The sequence below is a fragment of the Pleurodeles waltl genome, chromosome 2_1 (genome assembly GCF_031143425.1).
Source record: "Pleurodeles waltl isolate 20211129_DDA chromosome 2_1, aPleWal1.hap1.20221129, whole genome shotgun sequence".
Lineage (NCBI taxonomy): Eukaryota > Metazoa > Chordata > Amphibia > Caudata > Salamandridae > Pleurodeles > Pleurodeles waltl.
In genome coordinates, this window is record NC_090438.1 from 34661922 (window position 1) to 34684404 (window position 22483).

Here is a 22483-nt window from a genome sequence, read left to right on the forward strand (position 1 = left end):
GAAAGGTATTGCAGGTAAGTACATTAGGAACTTTGAATCATTTCAATTGCATGTATACTTTTCAAGTTATTCACAAATAGCTATTTCAAAAGTGGACACAGTGCAATTTTCACAGTTCCTGGGGGAGGTAAGTTTTTGTTAGTTTTACCAGGTAAGTACGACACTTACAGGGTTCAGTTCTTGGTCCAAGGTAGCCCACCGTTGGGGGTTCAGAGCAACCCCAAAGTTACCACACCAGCAGCTCAGGGCCGGTCAGGTGCAGAGTTCAAAGTGGTGCCCAAAACGCATAGGCTTCAATGGAGAGAAGGGGGTGCCCCGGTTCCAGTCTGCCAGCAGGTAAGTACCCGCGTCTTCGGAGGGCAGACCAGGGGGGTTTTGTAGGGCACCGGGGGGGGACACAAGCCCACACAGAAATTTCACCCTCAGCGGCGCGGGGGCGGCCGGGTGCAGTGTTAGAACAAGCGTCGGGTTCGCAATGGAAGTCAATGAGAGATCCAGGGATCTCTTCAGCGCTGCAGGCAGGCAAGGGGGGGCTTCCTCGGGGAAACCTCCACTTGGGCAAGGGAGAGGGACTCCTGGGGGTCACTTCTGCAGTGAAAGTCCGGTCCTTCAGGTCCTGGGGGCTGCGGGTGCAGGGCCTTTTCCAGGCGTCGGGACTTAGGTTTCAGAGAGTCGCGGTCAGGGGAAGCCTCGGGATTCCCTCTGCAGGCGGTGCTGTGGGGGCTCAGGGGGGACAGCTTTTGGTACTCACAGTCGTAGAGTAGTCCAGGGGTCCTCCCTGAGGTTTGGTTCTCCACCAGCCGAGTCGGGGTCGCCGGGTGCAGTGTTGCAAGTCTCACGCTTCTTGCGGGGAGATTGCAGGGTTCTTTAAAGCTGCTCCTTTGGATAAAGTTGCAGTCTTTTTGGAGCAGGTCCGCTGTCCTCGGGAGTTTCTTGTCGTCGTCGAAGCAGGGCAGTCCTCAGAGGATTCAGAGGTCGCTGGTCCCTTTGGAAGGCGTCGCTGGAGCAGAGTTCTTTGGAAGGCAGGAGACAGGCCGGTGAGTTTCTGGAGCCAAGGCAGCTGTTGTCTTCTGGTCTTCCTCTGCAGGGGTTTTCAGCTAGGCAATCCTTCTTCTTGTAGTTGCAGGAATCTAATTTCTAGGTTCAGGGAGAGCCCTTAAATACTAAATTTAAGGGCGTGTTTAGGTCTGGGGGGTTAGTAGCCAATGGCTACTAGCCCTGAGGGTGAGTACACCCTCTTTGTGCCTCCTCCCAAGGGGAGGGGGTCACATCCCTAATCCTATTGGGGGAATCCTCCATCTGCAAGATGGAGGATGTCTAAAAGTTAGTCACCTCAGCTCAGGACACCTTAGGGGCTGTCCTGACTGGCCAGTGACTCCTCCTTGTTTTTCTCATTATTTTCTCCGGCCTTGCCGCCAAAAGTGGGGGCCGGGGCCGGAGGGGGCGGGCAACTCCACTAGCTGGAGTGTCCTGCGGTGCTGTGACAAAGGGGTGAGCCTTTGAGGCTCACCGCCAGGTGTTACAGCTCCTGCCTGGGGGAGGTGTTAGCATCTCCACCCAGTGCAGGCTTTGTTACTGGCCTCAGAGTGACAAAGGCACTCTCTCCATGGGGCCAGCAACATGTCTCTAGTGTGGCAGGCTGCTAGAACCGGTCAGCCTACACAGATAGTCGGTTAAGTTTCAGGGGGCACCTCTAAGGTGCCCTCTGTGGTGTATTTTACAATAAAATGTACACTGGCATCAGTGTGCATTTATTGTGCTGAGAAGTTTGATACCAAACTTCCCAGTTTTCAGTGTAGCCATTATGGTGCTGTGGAGTTCGTGTAAAACAGACTCCCAGACCATATACTCTTATGGCTACCCTGCACTTACAATGTCTAAGGTTTTGCTTAGACACTGTAGGGGCACAGTGCTCATGCACTGGTACCCTCACCTATGGTATAGTGCACCCTGCCTTAGGGCTGTAAGGCCTGCTAGAGGGGTGTCTTACCTATACTGCATAGGCAGTGAGAGGCTGGCATGGCACCCTGAGGGGAGTGCCATGTCGACTTACTCATTTTGTTCTCACTAGCACACACAAGCTGGTAAGCAGTGTGCCTGTGCTGAGTGAGGGGTCTCTAGGGTGGCATAATACATGCTGCAGCCCTTAGAGACCTTCCCTGGCATCAGGGCCCTTGGTACCAAAGGTACCAGTTACAAGGGACTTATCTGGGTGCCAGGGTGTGCCAATTGTGGAATCAAAAGTACAGGTTAGGGAAAGAACACTGGTGCTGGGGCCTGGTTAGCAGGCCTCAGCACACTTTTAATTCAAAACATAGCATCAGCAAAGGCAAAAAGTCAGGGGGTAACCATGCCAAGGAGGCATTTCCTTACAGTATGTTATCGCAGCCCTAGAGTTTCCAGATGTTGGTAATTCACAGCATAGCTCCCTTAGTTATCTTAGTGTTTCCTGCTTTACATCCTTTGGTGTTTTTACATTCTATTTCACTAAACCTCTCATTATTTCTATATTTGCTCTCTCTAGGCTGTCACCATGCAATCATTTCCTAAGCCCAGTCCTTCACAAGTTTTGTGCTAAAGCAAACATTTATTTTCACAGCATGCAGTGAACAGGACTCCGAGCCAGGGGCGCGTCTTACCTGTCGGATCTTACTCCACCTCTTCAAGACTCCACAGCTTAATCCATGTCAACAAGATGGAAGTAAGTACCGCTTGACATCGTAGGATGAGCTGTGCTAGATTATAGACGCACACAAAAACTGAATTACCTTGCTGCTTTTCCAAAATGGATCTGTTAAGACTTTACGTTGTCTCCTTTGACATGTCCTCTCTTGGCTTGGGCCTGAGATGCATCTGATAATGACAAATTATAATTGGTCATTGCACCGTGTTCAGGTTTCTTTTTTTCTTCACAATAAATTCAGAAATTTAAAGTGCAGGTATTTTTCTTTTCAGATTTAAACTTGGGTATATAATACAGGCGAGGCCCAGGCTACATAGAAGTTCCTGTTTTAGGGGAGCATGATTGTGGTTTATTTAGTGTGAGTCTTTACTTGTATGTTAATTTAGTTTGCTGTGGACACCAATGCTTCTTCACTCATTGATAACACACTAGTTTCTGTCACGTGAGACCCCAGATTTCCTTGCACAAACATTGTTACCCCTTTGTCTGTTGCTTAACCATAATGATGCAGTGTTGAATGTTTGTCCTTACAGACTGTGGAGGATATGTAAAGGAGATTGAGAAGTTTTCTGCGTGACACGGAGTGCTAGTTATCCAGGTTACAGGGCGTTAGTGTACTGTAAGCAAAGGATAGAGATGAATAGTTCTAATTGAATATTACAAGGTGAGCCACTCCACGTGTCTCTTATTAAGGCACTTTGAGCCACCAGCTCAAAATAGACTGTAGGTACCGGAGATGACCATAACCCATGAACTCCAGAGCCTCCCTAGGCACCGTCCTGCCGTAGTCTCTGCACACACCAGTCTTCCTCCAAAGACTTTAAACTTTGTGACTAGCAAGTGGTAATAACAACCACAACCAGCTAGAGATGGGCACTCCATGTGAACCGAGCGATGTGGCCCCTTGGATGCTTCGCTGGCTTGGGTCCCTCTGGAAAGAAGGTAGCGGGACAGCAGCTCTCCTCTCCTGAGCAGTCACTCTCTTCTCTCCTCTGGTATACAGATCCTCCTCTGTTACTGAGTTGAAACATTGCATGGGGTACTGGTGGGTATGCTTGGCAATCTTAATTGAAGGCATAAACACCTCTCAGGCAGTGTTGAGGCAAAATCTTATTTAACTAAATAGTGGATCCTGCCGTTCCATTTTAAAAAAAAAAGGTGTGTGTGTGTAAGAGCTCAACTGTGGGTATAATGATAAGCAAAATGAAATTCAGTCCTTATGAAAAAATGCCTTTTTGCGAAAAGGATAATACCCATTTTATTCTGGGATCCCACAGGGCTGATTCAAGTTTATGACCTCCTGGAAGAGTCCTCTAGTAGTCCTCTCCTTGTTGAAGCTCTCAGTCTGGCTGAACATTGACTTTGTGTGTTTTTGATTGTGAGAATTGAATATTCACTACCTCTAATTGAGTGCTCAGAGGGTGTATTGCAGTAGTAATGTTGTCCCTATGAAACCGTGATAAACTAAGATGGTCACACATGATGCCCATCAACAGCGACTGTGCACAGGCTCTCTCCGAAAATGCCACACACTTTGTGTCTTCTCGTGCGTAGGGATTTCGTTTTTAGCTTCTTTTTTTTTCCAGTTTAACACAACTTGACAGCTGGGCCTTAGCTCGCTGTTAAAGTTAGTTGCATGTTTGCAGAAATGTTTCCCTTGTTTGTATTAGTGTAGTCCCTACACAGTAGAGCTAGATTGCCATGCACCTGTGCTAACCTTGATGCAGCCTGTTTTCCTTGTGCACACTACGGTATGCATACAGATTGTTCCATGCACTAACAAAATACGAACATCTCTTGCCTTTTCCAGATAAACCTACGGTGGGGATTCGCTCCTCCTGTGACCGACACCTGCTTGCTGCCTCCCAGAACCGGATTGTGGATGGAGCTGTGTTCGCTGTATTAAAGGCTGTCTTCGTTTTAGGTAAGTCCTGTTTGCTTAATTTACTATCTAAATGATCAATATCCACCTCTAGGATGTGGGCTTATACCTCCAGTAATCATTGAAAATGTTCCCCCCATCAAGGCCTACTTCTTTCTCAGTATCACAAGACCTAATTTAGATGATGAGAACCTACAAGACTCTGCAGAGGCACGAGCACTGGTCTTTGCTCTAGCAGGGTACCAGTATCTCCACCTGTGGCATGATTCAGGCTGACAGCTCAGTGACTGCAAGCCAGGGGAGTGTGTGTTCCCATGCGAGTGATACCCTTTCTAACCAGCTATGTCATTTAGAGATGACTGCCTTACATAGACTTCCCATAGCTTCTCATCTGGTGCCCTTGTATCATTGTCCCTGTATCAATAGTAGCAGTAGGCCTGATCTTCTGTATTTGGTTTTGCAAAGCCTTTTTGGGGTCCCAGGACAGTTGATTATCACTGGACCTCAATCGTCTCAGTGACTGTAATTTACCACTAGTGTCCTATGTCCTCAATATTGGTCCACTCCAACTCAGTTACCAAGTTCTCCTTTTTAGCAGTTACTTTCACAGGGTACTGAGATCGGGCACACAAGGGTTACTCTGGAGATGGTATTAAGTTACACTCTCAAACAGTTTTCACAACAAATAGCGGGTTATAATTCCAGTGTCCAGGCAGTTCTTCATTTTTAAGAAGACTTTATTACAGGTAAGTAAGATATTTTTTCTATACTTCAAGCACAGATAGGCAGTGATAACCAGAAATGTCTTGCACCTGATATAGTTATGCTTGGTGCAGTAAGGTACCCCCTTTTGACATGGTCGCCCATACTTTTTTGCCACTTAGGTTTTCGACTGAGGTGCACTGGGGTCCTGTTACCCAGGTCCCTAGTTCCAATGCTCTTTCCCTAAAACAAGGAAAAAGGTTGAATTGTGTACAATTGGCGCACACTTTAAGTGTTAGTGACTGTAAGTCTCTAGTAAGTGGTACCCCTGGTACCTAGCGCCTGGGTAATAAAGAGGAACCCTAAGGGCTGCAGTATGTATTGTTCTACCCTAAGAGACCCCCATCGAAATTGCACCCAGCCTGCCATTCAGACTGTGTGTCATGGTGCAAGCCATGAGTGAAAACATGACATGGCACACTTGTGTGCCATGCTCCAAATCACTGCATATGAAATATGTAGGTCCCACCCCTAGGCAGGCCTTAGAGCCGTAAGGCAGGGTGTATTATATTTTTATCCTATTTGATGTGAGGACATATCTGCATGATCAGACATGCATGCCCCTGTGATGTCTAGTTCAGTTGCTAAATATTGCAAGTGAACAGGGAAGCCATCTTAAGGTATGTACCGGGTGCTGGTCATTACGAGTTACCCAACTACATAATGGTTTCACTGAAACCTATGGTGTTTGGTATCAAATGCCTCCTCTTAATAAGTCCATACTGATGCCAGTATTGGATTTATGATGACATGCACTTAGAAGTGTCCTCTGAAAAAATACCGGTCCTCTAGTGAAGTTGTTCACAACATGTGGTCCAGGGACCCCTGGGGGTCCACGACGGCTTACAACCGTAAATACATTAATTAATAGAATAATAAACTGTATATAAAGAAAATTAGTAAATGTACAATTGAAATTTTAAAAATGTACTGTAAATGTCAAGGAATTTGAAATTGGAGGCTAAAAATTAAATTAGTATCCTCAGCTTGATTTGTGGGAACAGGGCGGGTGCATTAAACAGAATATAGTATGGCTGATGTGTGGCTTTAATTGAGCTTAGAAAAGCTCCAATCCTCCTATTGTAATTATTATTTCTTTTTTATATTTAATTTTGTTTGGAAATTAAATAAAATGTGCTGTCTTTTGTGTTAATGTAGGAAGTTGGCGCTGTATGCACTATTTCAAAGTAAGGAATAGTATGCACAGAGTCCAAGGGTTCCCCTTAGAGGTAAGATAGTGGCAAAAGAGATAATACTAATGCTCTATTTTGTGGTAGTGTGGTCGAGCAGTAGGCTTATCAAAGGAGTAGTGTTAAGCATTTGTTGTACATACACACAGGCAATAAATGAGGAACACACACTCAGAGACAAATCCAGCCAATAGGTTTTGTTATAGAAAAATATATTTTCTTAGTTTATTTTAAGAACCACAGGTTCAAATTCTACATGTAATATCTCATTTGAAAGGTATTGCAGGTATGTACGTTAGGAACTTTGAATCATTACATTAGCATGTATACTTTTTACATAAAACACAATAAGCTGTTTTAAAAGTGGACACTTAGTGCAATTTTCACAGTTCCTGGGGGAGGTAAAGTATTGTTAGGTTTCACAGGTAAGTAAGTCACTTACAGTTTTGGGTCCAAGGTAGCCCACCGTTGGGGGTTCAGAGCAACCCCAAAGTTACCACACCAGCAGCTCAGGGCCGGTCAGGTGCAGAGGTCAAAGAGGTGCCCAAAACACATAGGCTTCAATGGAGAGAAGGGGGTGCCCCGGTTCCGGTCTGCCAGCAGGTAAGTACCCGCGTCTTCGGAGGGCAGACCAGGGGGGTTTTGTAGGGCACCGGGGGGGACACAAGTCAGCACAGAAAGTACACCGTCAGCAGCGCGGGGCGGCCGGGTGCAGTGTGCAAACACACGTCGGGTTTTCAATGATGTTCAATGAGAGATCAAGGGATCTCTTCAGCGTCGCAGGCAGGCAAGGGGGGGGCTCCTCGGGGTAGCCACCACCTGGACAAGGGAGAGGGCCTCCTGGGGGTCACTCCTGCACAGGAGTTCCGTTCCTTGAGGTGCTGGGGGCTGCAGGTGCAGGGTCTTTTCCAGCCGTCGGGAAATGGAGTTCAGGCAGTCGCGGTCAGGGGGAGCCTCGGGATTCCCTCTGCAGGCGTCGCTGTGGGGGCTCAGGGGGGGGCAACTTTGGTTACTCACGGACTCGGAGTCGCCGGAGGGTCCTCCCTGAGGTGTTGGTTCTCCACCAGTCGAGTCGGGGTCGCCGGGTGCAGTGTTGCAAGTCTCACGCTTCTTGCGGGGAGTTGAAGGGTCTTTAAAGCTGCTCCTTGAAACAAAGTTGCAGTTCTTTTGGAGCAGTGCCGCTGTCCTCGGGAGTTTCTTGGTCTCTTGGAAGCAGGGCAGTCCTCTGAGGATTCAGAGGTCGCTGGTCCTGGAGAAAGCGTCGCTGGAGCAGGGTTCTTTAGAAGGCAGGAGACAGGCCGGTAGGACTGGGGCCAAAGCAGTTGGTGTCTTCTTTCTTCTTCTGCAGGGGTTTTCAGCTCAGCAGTCTTCTTCTTCGGTAAGTTGCAGGAATCTAAATTCTTAGGTTCAGGGAAGCCCTTAAATACTAAATTTAAGGCCGTGTTTAGGTCTGGGGGGTTAGTAGCCAATGGCTACTAGCCCTGAGGGTGGGTACACCCTTTTTGTGCCTCCTCCCAAGGGGAGGGGGGTCACATTCCTATCCCTATTGGGGGAATCCTCCTTCTACAAGATGGAGGATTTCTAAAAGTCAGAGTCACCTCAGCTCAGGACACCTTAGGGGCTGTCCTGACTGGCCAGTGACTCCTCCTTGTTTTTCTCATTATTTTCTCCGGCCTTGCCGCCAAAAGTGGGGGCCGTGGCCGGAGGGGGCGGGCAACTCCACTAGCTGGAGTGTCCTGCGGTGCTGGCACAAAGGGGTGAGCCTTTGAGGCTCACCGCCAGGTGTGACAGCTCCTGCCTGGGGGAGGTGTTAGCATCTCCACCCAGTGTAGGCTTTGTTACTGGCCTCAGAGTGACAAAGGCACTCTCCCCATGGGGCCAGCAACATGTCTCGGTTGTGGCAGGCTGCTGGAACCAGTCAGCCTACACAGATAGTCGGTTAAGGTTTCAGGGGGCACCTCTAAGGTGCCCTCTGGGGTGTATTTTACAATAAAATGTACACTGGCATCAGTGTGCATTTATTGTTCTGAGAAGTTTGATACCAAACTTCCCAGTTTTCAGTGTAGCCATTATGGTGCTGTGGAGTCCGTGTTTGACAGACTCCCAGACCATATACTCTTATGGCTACCCTGCACTTACAATGTCTAAGGTTTGGCTTAGACACTGTAGGGGCACAGTGCTCATGCACTAGTGCCCTCACCTATGGTATAGTGCCCCCCGCCTTAGGGCTGTAAGGCCTACTAGAGGGGTGACTTATCTATACTGCATAGGCAGTGTGAGGTAGGCATGGCACCCTGAGGGGAGTGCCATGTCGACTTACTCGTTTTGTTCTCACTAGCACACACAAGCTGGTAAGCAGTGTGTCTGTGCTGAGTGAGGGGTCCCCAGGGTGGCATAAGATATGCTGCAGCCCTTAGAGACCTTCCCTGGCATCAGGGCCCTTGGTACCAGGGGTACCAGTTACAAGGGACTTACATGGATGCCAGGGTGTGCCAATTGTGGAATCAAAAGTACAGGTTAGGGAAAGAACACTGGTGCTGGGGCCTGGTTAGCTGGCCTCAGCACACTTTCAATTCAAAACATAGCATCAGCAAAGGCAAAAAGTCAGGGGGTAACCATGCCAAGGAGGCATTTTCTTACACAACCAAACCCCCCCCCTACTCCCCCCCCCCACCCCAAACGAAAGAGGATGAGACTAACCTTTCCCAAGAGAGTCTTCATTTTCTAAGTGGAAGAACCTGGAAAGGCCATCTGCATTGGCATGGGCAGTCCCAGGTCTGTGTTCCACTATAAAGTCCATTCCCTGTAGGGAGATGGACCACCTCAACAGTTTTGGATTTTCACCTTTCATTTGCATCAGCCATCTGAGAGGTCTGTGGTCAGTTTGAACTAGGAAGTGAGTACCAACGAGGTATGGTCTCAGCTTCTTCAGGGACCAAACCACAGCAAAGGCCTCCCTCTCAATGGCACTCCAACGCTGCTCCCTGGGGAGTAACCTCCTGCTAATGAAAGCAACAGGCTGGTCAAGGCCATCATCATTTGTTTGGGACAAAACTGCCCCTATCCCATGTTCAGAGGCATCTGTTTGCACAATGAATTGCTTGGAGTAATCTGGAGATTTTAGAACTGGTGCTGTGCACATAGCTTGTTTCAGGGTGTCAAAGGCCTGTTGGCATTCTACAGTCCAGTTTACTTTCTTGGGCATTTTCTTGGAGGTGAGTTCTGTGAGGGCTGTCACAATGGATCCATATCCCTTCACAAACCTCCTATAGTATCCAGTCAAGCCAAGGAATGCCCTGACTTGAGTCTGGGTTTTTGGAGCTGCCCAGTCCAGAATAGTCTGGATCTTAGGCTGGAGTGGCTGAACTTGGCCTCCACCTACAAGGTGTCCCAAGTAAACCACAGTTCCCTGCCCTATCTGGCATTTGGATGCCTTGATAGAGAGGCCTGCTGATTGCAGAGCCTTCAAAACCTTCTTCAGGTGGACCAGGTGATCCTGCCAGGTGGAGCTGAAGACCGCAATATCATCAAGATAAGCTGCACTAAAGGATTCCAACCCAGCAAGGACTTGATTCACCAACCTTTGGAAGGTGGCAGGGGCATTCTTTAAACCAAAGGGCATACCAGTAAACTGATAATGCCCATCAGGTGTGGAGAATGCTGTTTTCTCTTTTGCTCCAGGTGCCATTTTGATTTGCCAGTACCCTGCTGTTAAGTCAAAGGTACTTAAGAATTTGGCAGCACCTAATTTGTCAATCAGCTCGTCAGCTCTAGGAATGGGATGGGCATCTGTCTTGGTGACAGAATTAAGACCTCTGTAGTCCACACAAAACCTCATCTCTCTCTTTCCTTCTTTGGTGTGAGGTTTGGGGACTAAGACCACTGGGCTAGCCCAGGGGCTGTCAGAGTACTCAGTTACTCCCAATTCCAGCATCTTGTGGACTTCCACCTTGATGCTTTCCTTAACTTGATCAGACTGTCTGAAGATTTCATTGTTGACAGGCATGCTGTCTCCTGTGTCCACATCATGGGTACACAGGTGTGTCTGACCAGGGGTTAGGGAAAAGAGCTCAGCAAACTGTTGCAGGACCTTCCTACAATCAGCTTGCTGTTGGCCAGAGAGGGTGTCTGAATAGATCACTCCATCCACTGAGCCATCTTTAGGGTCTGAAGAGAGGAGATCAGGGAGAGGCTCACTCTCAGCTTCCTGCTCCTCATCTGTTACCATCAACAGATTCACATCAGCCCTATCATGGAAGATGTAGGAAGTTGGCTCTGTATGTGCTATTTCAAAGTAAGGAATAGCATGCACAGAGTCCAAGGGTTCCCCTTAGAGGTAAAATAGTGGTAAAAATAGATAATACTAATGCTCTATTTTGTGGTAGTGTGGTCGAGCAGTAGGCTTATCCAAGGAGTAGTGTTAAGCATTTGTTGTACATACACATAGACAATAAATGAGGTACACACACTCAGAGACAAATCCAGCCAATAGGTTTTGTTATAGAAAAATATCTTTTCTTAGTTTATTTTAAGAACCACAGGTTCAAATTTAACATGTAATATCTTGTTTGAAAGGTATTGCAGGTAAGTACATTAGGAACTTTTAATCATTTCAATTGCATGTATACTTTTCAAGTTATTCACAAATAGCTACTTTAAAAGTGGACACTTAGTGCAATTTTCACAGTTCCTGGGGGAGGTAAGTTTTTGTTAGTTTTACCAGGTAAGTAAGACACTTACAGGGTTCAGTTCTTGGTCCAAGGTAGCCCACCGTTGGGGGTTCAGAGCAACCCCAAAGTTACCACACCAGCAGCTCAGGGCCGGTCAGGTGCAGAGTTCAAAGTGGTGCCCAAAACGCATAGGCTATAATGATGAGAAGGGGGTGCCCCGGTTCCGGTCTGCTTGCAGGTAAGTACCTGCGTCTTCGGAGGGCAGACCAGGGGGGTTTTGTAGGGCACCGGGGGGGACACAAGCCCACACAGAAATTTCACCCTCAGCGGCGCGGGGGCGGCCGGGTGCAGTGTTAGAACAAGCGTCGGGTTCGCAATGTAAGTCAATGAGAGATCAAGGGATCTCTTCAGCGCTGCAGGCAGGCAAGGGGGGGCTTCCTCGGGGAAACCTCCACTTGGGCAAGGGAGAGGGACTCCTGGGGGTCACTTCTGCAGTGAAAGTCCGGTCCTTCAGGTCCTGGGGGCTGCGGGTGCAGGGTCTTTTCCAGGCGTCGGGACTTAGGTTTCAGAGAGTCGCGGTCAGGGGAAGCCTCGGGATTCCCTCTGCAGGCGGCGCTGTGGGGGCTCAGGGGGGACAGGTTTTGGTACTCACAGTCGTAGAGTAGTCCGGGGGTCCTCCCTGAGGTGTTGGTTCTCCACCAGCCGAGTCGGGGTCGCCGGGTGCAGTGTTGCAAGTCTCACGCTTCTTGCGGGGAGATTGCAGGGTTCTTTAAAGCTGCTTCTTGAAACAAAGTTGCAGTCTTTTTGGAGCAGGTCCGCTGTCCTCGGGAGTTTCTTGTCGTCGTCGAAGCAGGGCAGTCCTCAGAGGATGCAGAGGTCGCTGGTCCCTTTGGAAGGCGTCGCTGGAGCAGAGTTCTTTGGAAGGCAGGAGACAGGCCGGTGAGTTTCTGGAGCCAAGGCAGTTGTTGTCTTCTGGTCTTCCTCTGCAGGGGTTTTCAGCTAGGCAGTCCTTCTTCTTGTTGTTGCAGGAATCTAATTTTCTAGGGTTCAGGGTAGCCCTTAAATACTAAATTTAAGGGCGTGTTTAGGTCTGGGGGGTTAGTAGCCAATGGCTACTAGCCCTGAGGGTGGGTACACCCTCTTTGTGCCTCCTCCCAAGGGGAGGGGGTCACAATCCTAACCCTATTGGGGGAATCCTCCATCTGCAAGATGGAGGATTTCTTAAAGTTAGAGTCACTTCAGCTCAGGACACCTTAGGGGCTGTCCTGACTGGCCAGTGACTCCTCCTTGTTGCTTTCTTTGTTCCCTCCAGCCTTGCCGCCAAAAGTGGGGGCCGTGGCCGGAGGGGGCGGGCAACTCCACTAAGCTGGAGTGCCCTGCTGGGCTGTGACAAAGGGGTGAGCCTTTGAGGCTCACCGCCAGGTGTCACAGTTCCTGCCTGGGGGAGGTGTTAGCATCTCCACCCAGTGCAGGCTTTGTTACTGGCCTCAGAGTGACAAAGGCACTCTCCCCATGGGGCCAGCAACATGTCTCTGGTGTGGCAGGCTGCTGGAACTAGTCAGCCTACACAGACAGTCGGTTAAGTTTCAGGGGGCACCTCTAAGGTGCCCTCTGGGGTGTATTTTGCAATAAAATGTACACTGGCATCAGTGTGCATTTATTGTGCTGAGAAGTTTGATACCAAACTTCCCAGTTTTCAGTGTAGCCATTATGGTGCTGTGGAGTTCGTGTTTGACAGACTCCCATACCATATACTCTTATGGCTACCCTGCACTTACAATGTCTAAGGTTTTGCTTAGACACTGTAGGGGTACCATGCTCATGCACTGGTACCCTCACCTATGGTATAGTGCACCCTGCCTTAGGGCTGTAAGGCCTGCTAGAGGGGTGACTGACCTATACTTGCATAGGCAGTGAGAGGCTGGCATGGCACCCTGAGGGGAGTGCCATGTCGACTTACTCGTTTTGTTCTCACGAGCACACACAAGCTGGCAAGCAGTGTGTCTGTGCTGAGTGAGAGGTCTCCAGGGTGGCATAAGACATGCTGCAGCCCTTAGAGACCTTCCTTGGCATCAGGGCCCTTGGTACTAGAAGTACCAGTTACAAGGGACTTATCTGGATGCCAGGGTCTGCCAATTGTGGATACAAAAGTACAGGTTAGGGAAAGAACACTGGTGCTGGGGCCTGGTTAGCAGGCCTCAGCACACTTTCAATTGTAAACATAGCATCAGCAAAGGCAAAAAGTCAGGGGGCAACCATGCCAAGGAGGCATTTCCTTACAGAAGAGTTTTAGGCGGTTTACATGGATCACCCTCTTGGGGCTCCTGCTTGTGCCTAGGTCCACCAGGTAGGTGACTTGACTCTTCTTTTCCAGGATTGGGTAAGGGCCACTCCATCTGTCCTGAAGTGCCCTGGGAGCCACAGGCTCCAAAACCCAGACTTTCTGCCCTGGTTGAAATTCAACCAGTGCAGCCTTTTGGTCATACCAACACTTCTGGAGCTGTTGGCTGGCCTCGAGGTTTTTGCTTGCCTTTTCCATGTACTCTGCCATCCTTGAGCGAAGGCCAAGTACATAGTCCACTATGTCTTGTTTAGGCTCATGAAGAGGTCTCTCCCAGCCTTCTTTCACAAGAGCTAGTGGTCCCCTTACAGGGTGGCCGAACAGAAGTTCAAAGGATGAGAACCCTACTTTTTTTTTATTTTTTTAAATATTTTTATTACATTTTTGCTTTAACTCTGCTTCCAACATTTACTAGTCTCATTTTACAGATATATTGCATCAATGGCGTTGCTAATACACAGTTTAACACACTAACTTAACAACTTAACTGAGGTCATTATCACACATTAAATAAGGGGTACAGAAATGGTTCCTGAACAATCGCTCGCCTAAATAAAAATGTGAGTACATTTCCGATACATCAGGCAAATTCTTTTGTGGTGCTGGCGCCTATATGTTGTGTCAGGGAAGGACTGATACAGTAGGGGATATGCGTGCTGAATGTGGGGTGTATAGCTCGCATTATGCTGTGGAAACGCATCTCTTCTATGGGCGATCGTGATGGGACACAGGTGCAGGGAGGTGCCACCCGTTCCGATGATTCTCGCCTGAAAAGTCCCCAATAGGGCAGGATGGGGTGGGGAGCTGTCGAGGCTGACCGCTATTTACAGCTGTTCGTGTGGTTTAGTTCAGGGCGGTTTCTCATCGCTTTTAGCGTCTAGTCTATCTATCAGGATCTCCCACACCTCGCCGCCCGTCTGTCGTGGTCCCATTTTTGTGGTCCTTAGCACCATCAGTTCTGCGCTGGCCCATCTTAGTGTCGCGTTGTGCCAGGAGTTCAGGTCCGGGGCGGCGGCCGACTTACAGTTCATTGCTATCAATCTCTTGTACATTACGAAAGCTAAATCAATAAACTTATGTAAGTGCTTGTGCTTTTTGTTTCTATTTCTCAGGCCTAGCAAACAGGATTTAGGCTCTGCTGTGAGTGCCAGGCCCGTCAATTCAGATACCTTTACCACTATTGCGCTCCACTTTTCTCGTACTAGGGGACAGTCCCATACCATGTGATAGAAATGTGCCAGCGGGGCACGGCATCTTGGGCAAGCGGGCTCCGAGCTAGGGAAGATACTTTTAATCCTGGCTGGAGAGAGGTACGTTTGGTGTAGGTAATTTAGTTGCGTATATCTGAACCTTGGGTTCCTCCATACTCCCTTAGTGTGCAGTAGGGCACAAGGCCATTCCTCTAGCGTGATCGGGAGTGAGAGCACCTCGTTCCACTTAGTTAATGCTTTCCCCAGGGCGGGTGCCGTCTCCTTATTAAGTACTTTGTACAGGTTCGACACTATTTGCAGTTGGCCGTCATATTGCAGCATATGGTGTACAGCTGTGGAGGTCGCGGGTTCCTGTTCTCCCGACCCCCATGTCTTCTTTATGGTGTGGCATTGGGCGTGATACGTCATAAATTGCCCTGGGCTTACTGCTGAGAGGTCGCGTATTTCTTCGAAGGTCATTAATTTCCCTTCCTCAAAGCAATCCCCGACCTTCTCGATGCCCGCCTCTGCCCACACCGTCAAAGACCTTCTTTTGTCTCCACCAGCCCAGCCCGGGAGGGCCCCCAGTTGCACTAGAGGGGAGTAGGGAAGCGCGCGGCGTCCACCCTGAATATATCTCTTCCAGCACGCATGCGCCACCTGCAATTGCGGTTTGCCGGCTATTTCCTTCGGGGCTCCGGCTGCCATCCATGCGACCACTGGTGTACCCTTTAGGTTGGCTGACGCTCCTGCTGACTCTGCTACTGTAGGTCTATGTATCCAGTCCAGTACCTGGAGCTGGGCAGCCGCATAGTAGCGCTCGAAGTTTGGGGCACCCATGCCACCTTCTGCTACTGGGCGTTGTAGTGTGGTGAGGGCGACGCGCGCTCTGCCTCCTGCCCATATGAGTTGTAGCAGTACACCGTTAAGTTCGCGGAAAAAGCTCTTGGGGACTAAGAGTGGCAGCGCAGAGAAATAATACAGCAGGCGGGGAAGTATCAGCATATTTGCTATTGCAACTCTGCCCATTGGTGACAGTGGCAGCCTGCCCCAGAAGCGGAGTGATCCCTTAATGGAGGCAAGTGCTCTCCCCAGGTTACCGTCTCGGAGGTCATCTTGTTTATGGTATATTTGTACCCCCAGGTATTTAAATGTGTCAAAGCACCATCTCAGGCGCCCGGATAAAGTTGTTGTTCGGTTTGACAGTGTCCGGGCGACTAGGGGAAATACGCACGATTTTTCCCAGTTTACTACCAGTCCAGACACTGTGCCGAACTCAGCAAGGAGTGTCATTACTGATGGGATTGTTTCGTTTCCATTCCGGAGGTAAATTAGGGCATCGTCAGCGTACAAAGATATTATATGTTTCGTCCCGATCCTTAGTGTACCCCAATCCTCCTCCCTCAATCTTAGGCGAGCAGCCAGGGGCTCCATAGCGATAGCAAATAGCAGGGGGGATAAGGGGCATCCCTGTCTAGTGCCCCTTGCGATCGGGAAGCTTTCAGATACCGTTCCGCCTGTTCTGACTCTTGCTTGTGGCCCGGAGTACAATGTCTGCACCCATCGTATGTATTTTGGGCCTATTCCCATTTCCTGCATGGTATCAAATAGGAAATCCCACCCCAGCGTGTCAAAAGCCTTTTCTATGTCCAATGATAGTACCATTTCGTCATATGCGTCCGGGGGGGTGCTTCCCATCACTCCCAGAAGGCGGCGAGTGTTTAGAAATGTATTTCGTTTGGGAATGAAGCCGTTTTGATCTTCGTGTATCAGTGTGTGGATGACTGGGGCCAGCCTATTGGCCAACATCTTGCCCAGTATTTTACAGTCGGTGTTCAAAAGTGATAGTGGTCTATATGATTTGACATCAGTGGGATCCCGTCCCTGCTTGGGCAGGACCGCTATCACTGCTTCCCTCTGTGTGGGGGGTAGTGCATTGTGTCTCCAGGCCTCTTCGAATACTTTTAATAGATGGGGCTTCAGGAGAGCCGAATACTTCGCATAGTATTCCATTGGGAGGCCATCCATTCCTGGTGCCTTGTTTCTTGGCATTTGTGTTAATGCGGCCTCTAGATCCTCTACTCTCAATGGGGCTTCTAGTTCTTCGGCGTGCTCATGAGATAATTGTTTTAAATTAGCGCCAGATAGGAAAGTTTCGAGCTGACCGGGTGTGTAATCCGAGCGTTTTGTGTATAGGTTTGTGTAATAATCCCTGAACACCCTGTTTATATCCGCTTGCGTGGAGACCCACTCATTATTGTCTAGTTTTATAGTCCCTATTGGGGTCTGTTGCTGGGTTCCCTTAAGGAGCCAAGCCAACAGTCTGCCCGACCTGTCCCCCTCAGATTGTTGACGCATTAAATGATACTTATGATCGTGTTTGCGGAGGCGGGAGTCAGTTTCTTTGTATTTTATGCGTGCTTCCTTTAGTGTGGCGTATGGTGCTGCATTACCGGCTATCGCTACTTCAAGTGTTCTCAGCTCCTTTTCCAATTTGTTTATCTCCGAGTGCAGGGCGCGCCTGACCCCCCACGAAGTTGCCATACAGAGCCCTCTCACTACCGCCTTATGTGCCTCCCATTCCGTTGCTCTTGTGTTTGCGGAGTCAGAGTTGACTTCCCAATATTGCTTTAGTGCTGTACCTAGTTCCTCTGCATAGGCCTGGTCCTGGAGCGCTTCTGGCTGCAGCCGCCATGTGGGGATTGCCTGTCGGGTCCCGCCCCAGCCCAGTGTTATTTTGAGCGGGGAGTGGTCAGACAGTGTTGTAGCTAAATATTCTGATTCCTTCATTAGCGCGCGTATATCAGTGGTGCCCCAGATTATATCTATTCTTGTGTGCACCTTGTGTGGCACAGAATAAAATGAGTATTCTCTCTGTCTGGGGTGCTGTAGTCGCCAAAGATCATGTAGTCTCATGTCATCTGCCCATTTCTGTAGTGGGCTTTTGATGCTTCTGAATATTACTGCTGTTTTAGGAGGAACCGATCTGTCTAACTCTACGTCCGGGAGGCAATTAAAGTCACCCCCCCATATTGTGGGCGCCGCTGGGTTGTCCAGCAGCGCCGGGGTTAACGACTCCAAGAATCTCGCCTGCGCGTTGTTGGGTGCGTATATCCCTATGAGGGCTAATTGTCTCCCATCTAGGTGGCCTTCCACTATCACATATCTGCCCCCTGTGTCAATCTTGTGCGAGGTTCTGGCAAATGGGACACCTCTAGCTATCCAGATCAATACCCCCCTGGCGTACGCTGAGTGTGTTGTGCCTGTGACCTGCCCACCCCATTTCGTCTGAATCTCTTGTAGTTCATCATCCATTAAGTGTGTTTCTTGTAGGATAACTATGTGGGCCTTTAAGCGCTTGAGGCGTGCGTGTACTTGCGCTCTCTTGCTCGGTGTGGACATTCCCCTTACATACCATGTAATTATCTCATATTGTTGTGCGTCTGCTACAGTTTGTTGAGCCATGTTGCCCTGTGTGGTGCCGCGATCTTTTGTTCCCTTTTTAGTCCCATTTCCTCCCAGCTATCTGCGCATTTTATTAGGTCTATGTCTAGAGCTGGCGAACGTGTTAGTGTACCCTGCTGGCGGTGTTGACCTCGTCTAACCCCTCTAACTCCCACTATCCCACCCACCGTGTTTACTAATGCCTCTAATTGAATACTACCACACAAACTTAAAGAAAAAAGGGAAACAAATAATAGAAGAACCCCAACTTTGTTACTAGGTGGGGCCGGTATCTGTTCGGACACTAGTGGGGGGGTACTCATTCTGGTCGGGCGTGTCACCTATGCGGAGCACACACCCTTCCTCAGACCTGGTCTGTGAATGTGCACATGCGTTTATGTGAGCACCCCTGTAAGGAAATGCCTCCTTGGCATGGTTGCCCCCTGACTTTTTGCCTTTGCTGATGCTATGTTTACAATTGAAAGTGTGCTGAGGCCTGCTAACCAGGCCCCAGCACCAGTGTTCTTTCCCTAACCTGTACTTTTGTATCCACAATTGGCAGACCCTGGCATCCAGATAAGTCCCTTGTAACTGGTACTTCTAGTACCAAGGGCCCTGATGCCAAGGAAGGTCTCTAAGGGTTGCAGCATGTCTTATGCCACCCTGGAGACCTCTCACTCAGCACAGACACACTGCTTGCCAGCTTGTGTGTGCTAGTGAGGACAAAACGAGTAAGTCGACATGGCACTCCCCTCAGGGTGCCATGCCAGCCTCTCACTGCCTATGCAGTATAGGTAAGACACCCCTCTAGCAGGCCTTACAGCCCTAAGGCAGGGTGCACTATACCATAGGTGAGGGTACCAGTGCATGAGCATGGTACCCCTACAGTGTCTAAACAAAACCTTAGACATTGTAAGTGCAGGGTAGCCATAAGAGTATATGGTCTGGGAGTCTGTCAAACACGAACTCCACAGCACCATAATGGCTACACTGAAAACTGGGAAGTTTGGTATCAAACTTCTCAGCACAATAAATGCACACTGATGCCAGTGTACATTTTATTGTAAAATACACCACAGAGGGCACCTTAGAGGTGCCCCCTGAAACTTAACCGACTGTCTGTGTAGGCTGACTAGTTCCAGCAGCCTGCCACACCAGAGACATGTTGCTGGCCCCATGGGGAGAGTGCCTTTGTCACTCTGAGGCCAGTAACAAAGCCTGCACTGGGTGGAGATGCTAACACCTCCCCCAGGAAGGAGCTGTGACACCTGGCGGTGAGCCTCAAAGGCTCACCCCTTTGTCACAGCCCAGCAGGGCACTCCAGCTTAGTGGAGTTGCCCGCCCCCTCCGGCCACGGCCCCCACTTTTGGCGGCAAGGCTGGAGGGAACAAAGAAAGCAACAAGGAGGAGTCACTGGCCAGTCAGGACAGCCCCTAAGGTGTCCTGAGCTGAAGTGACTCTAACTTTTAGAAATCCTCCATCTTGCAGATGGAGGATTCCCCCAATAGGGTTAGGATTGTGACCCCCTCCCCTTGGGAGGAGGCACAAAGAGGGTGTAACCACCCTCAGGGCTAGTAGCCATTGGCTACTAACCCCCCAGACCTAAACACGCCCTTAAATTTAGTATTTAAGGGCTACCCTGAACCCTAGAAAATTAGATTCCTGCAACTACAAGAAGAAGGACTGCCTAGCTGAAAACCCCTGCAGAGGAAGACCAGAAGACGACAACTGCCTTGGCTCCAGAAACTCACCGGCCTGTCTCCTGCCTTCCAAAGATCCTGCTCCAGCGACGCCTTCCAAAGGGACCAGCGACCTCGACATCCTCTGAGGACTGCCCCTGCTTCGAAAAGACAAGAAACTCCCGAGGACAGCGGACCTGCTCCAAGAAAGGCTGCAACTTTGTTTCCAGCAGCCTTGAAAGAACCCTGCAAGCTCCCCGCAAGAAGCGTGAGACTTGCAACACTGCACCCGGCGACCCCGACTCGGCTGGTGGAGATCCAACACCTCAGGAGGGACCCCAGGACTACTCTGATACTGTGAGTACAAAAACCTGTCCCCCCTGAGCACCCACAGTGCCGCCTGCAGAGGGAATCCCGAGGCTTCCCCTGACCGCGACTCCTTGAATCCAAAACCCGACGCCTGGGAGAGACCCTGCACCCGCAGCCCCCAGGACCTGAAGGACCGGACTTTCACTGGAGAAGTGACCCCCAGGAGTCCCTCTCCCTTGCCCAAGTGGAGGTTTCCCCGAGGAACCCCCCCCTTGCCTGCCTGCAGCGCTGAAGAGATCCCTAGATCTCCCATAGACTAACACTACAAACCCGACGCTTGTTCTAACACTGCACCCGGCTGCCCCCGCGCCGCTGAGGGTGAAATTCCTGTGTGGGCTTGTGTCCCCCCCGGTGCCCTACAAAACCCCCCTGGTCTGCCCTCCGAAGACGCGGGTACTTACCTGCTGGCAGACTGGAACCGGGGCACCCCCTTCTCCATTGAAGCCTATGTGTTTTGGGCACCACTTTGACCTCTGCACCTGACCGGCCCTGAGCTGCTGGTGTGGTAACTTTGGGGTTGCTCTGAACCCCCAACGGTGGGCTACTTTGGACCAAGGACTAAGCCCTGTAAGTGTCCTACTTACCTGGTTAACCTAACAAATACTTACCTCCCCTAGGAACTGTGAAAATTGCACTGTGTCCACTTTTAAAACAGCTATTTGTCAATAACTTGAAAAGTATACATGCAATTTTTATGATTTAAAGTTCCTAAAGTACGTACCTGCAATACCTTTCGAATGAGATATTACATGTAGAATTTGAACCTGTGGTTCTTAAAATAAACTAAGAAAATATATTTTTCTATACAAAAACCTATTGGCTGGATTTGTCTCTGAGTGTGTGTACCTCATTTATTGTCTATGTGTATGTACAACAAATGCTTAACACTACTCCTTGGATAAGCCTACTGCTCGACCACACTACCACAAAATAGAGCATTAGTATTATCTATTTTTACCACTATTTTACCTCTAAGGGGAACCCTTGGACTCTGTGCATGCTATTCCTCACTTTGAAATAGCACATACAGAGCCAACTTCCTACAACCCCCGAGAGGGCCCTCTCATTTATCTTTCCCCCCTCCCTCCCTCCACCGCGTTTATGCTGCCATAATCACTGGTGCGCAGTCTAAAACATGAAAAGATACATTTCGGAGTCAATGTGGTTTATGTTACGATTCCAGCTTTAGCCGCTTCAGGAATCTGGGCTCCCAATGTCCTGGCCGGTTCCTGACAGTCTCGCTTTTTTTGCTTTATCTATTTCACAGTTCGTCTGCTGTTCTTGGAGTGATGTCCGGGCCTCTGAGAGCTTCCATGATTGTTGAAGTAGAGTTGGTCGAGTCCGAGTCTGATGCGGACGTAGGAGTCGTCCGGAGTATCTCAAAGGGGTTTTGCATGAGTATTGGAGTTTCTTTTAGTATTTTCGCTCTTTCTTCTGCCGCCTGTTTCTCGGTGGGGTGGCCCCTTGGGCGCCTCTTGCTATGTTTCTTAGTTGCGGCGGCAGTCCATTCTTCCTCCTCAGGTGCGCCCTCTTTTGACTGCGCGAGGCCTTTGGCATGCATCCATGTCCAGGCATCTTCTGGGGAAGCAAACATATGTGTGCGGTCGTCCAGGCTCACCCTCAGTTTAGCTGGAAAAAGGAGAGCGTACTTAATGTTGTGCTCCCGGAGTCGTTGTTTGATTTTCACGAAAGAGTCCCTCCTGTTCTGTACCTCTTGAGTGAAGTCCGGATATGCCTGGATCACTGCATTCTCATATTGAAATGGACCTTTGTTGCGGAAACGCTGTAGAATCAGATCTCGGTCCCGGTAGTTCAGGAGTCTAACTATGAGGGATCTAGGAGGCTGACCCGGGAGTGGAGGTCTGCCCGGGATTCTATTTGCTCGTTCTACCGAGAAGAACTTGGAGGGGGAGCCATTCAGTACCTCTTTAATTAGCCATTGCTCTGTTGTTAGCTCCGGGTTTTGTTCCGGGGGGAATTCCGGTATCCCCACTAGACGAATGTTGTTGCGTCTGGATCTGCTTTCTGCTTCTTCGGCCCGTCTCCAAAGGGTCTTTACTTCCGAATCTAACCGTTGTATTTGTTTCTGATTGTCTGATACAGTTGGGCCTGTCGCTACTAGGGTATCCTCCGTTATTTTCACCCTTTCTGCCAGTTTATGGTGGTCCACTCTAAGTAGATTTAAGTCTTGCGTTACTGCATCTATTTTATGTTCTAATGAAGATTTAGTGTCCATTATAGCCTGTAGTACTTTTTCGAATTGCACTGAGTGC

General features: G+C 49.4%; 1 protein-coding gene across 13 annotated transcripts in view; it reads left to right on the plus strand.

The window, feature by feature from the left end:
• MED12 (mediator complex subunit 12) overlaps positions 1-22483 on the plus strand; it is a 786294-nt gene that overhangs the window by 315562 nt on the left and 448249 nt on the right. For all 13 annotated transcript variants that reach the window (XM_069209253.1, XM_069209261.1, XM_069209285.1 and 10 more), the window contains 2 exons: positions 2600-2701; positions 4494-4607. In XM_069209253.1, coding sequence (XP_069065354.1) covers positions 2600-2701; positions 4494-4607 — 216 coding nt within the window. The remainder of the gene's footprint in view (positions 1-2599; positions 2702-4493; positions 4608-22483) is intronic.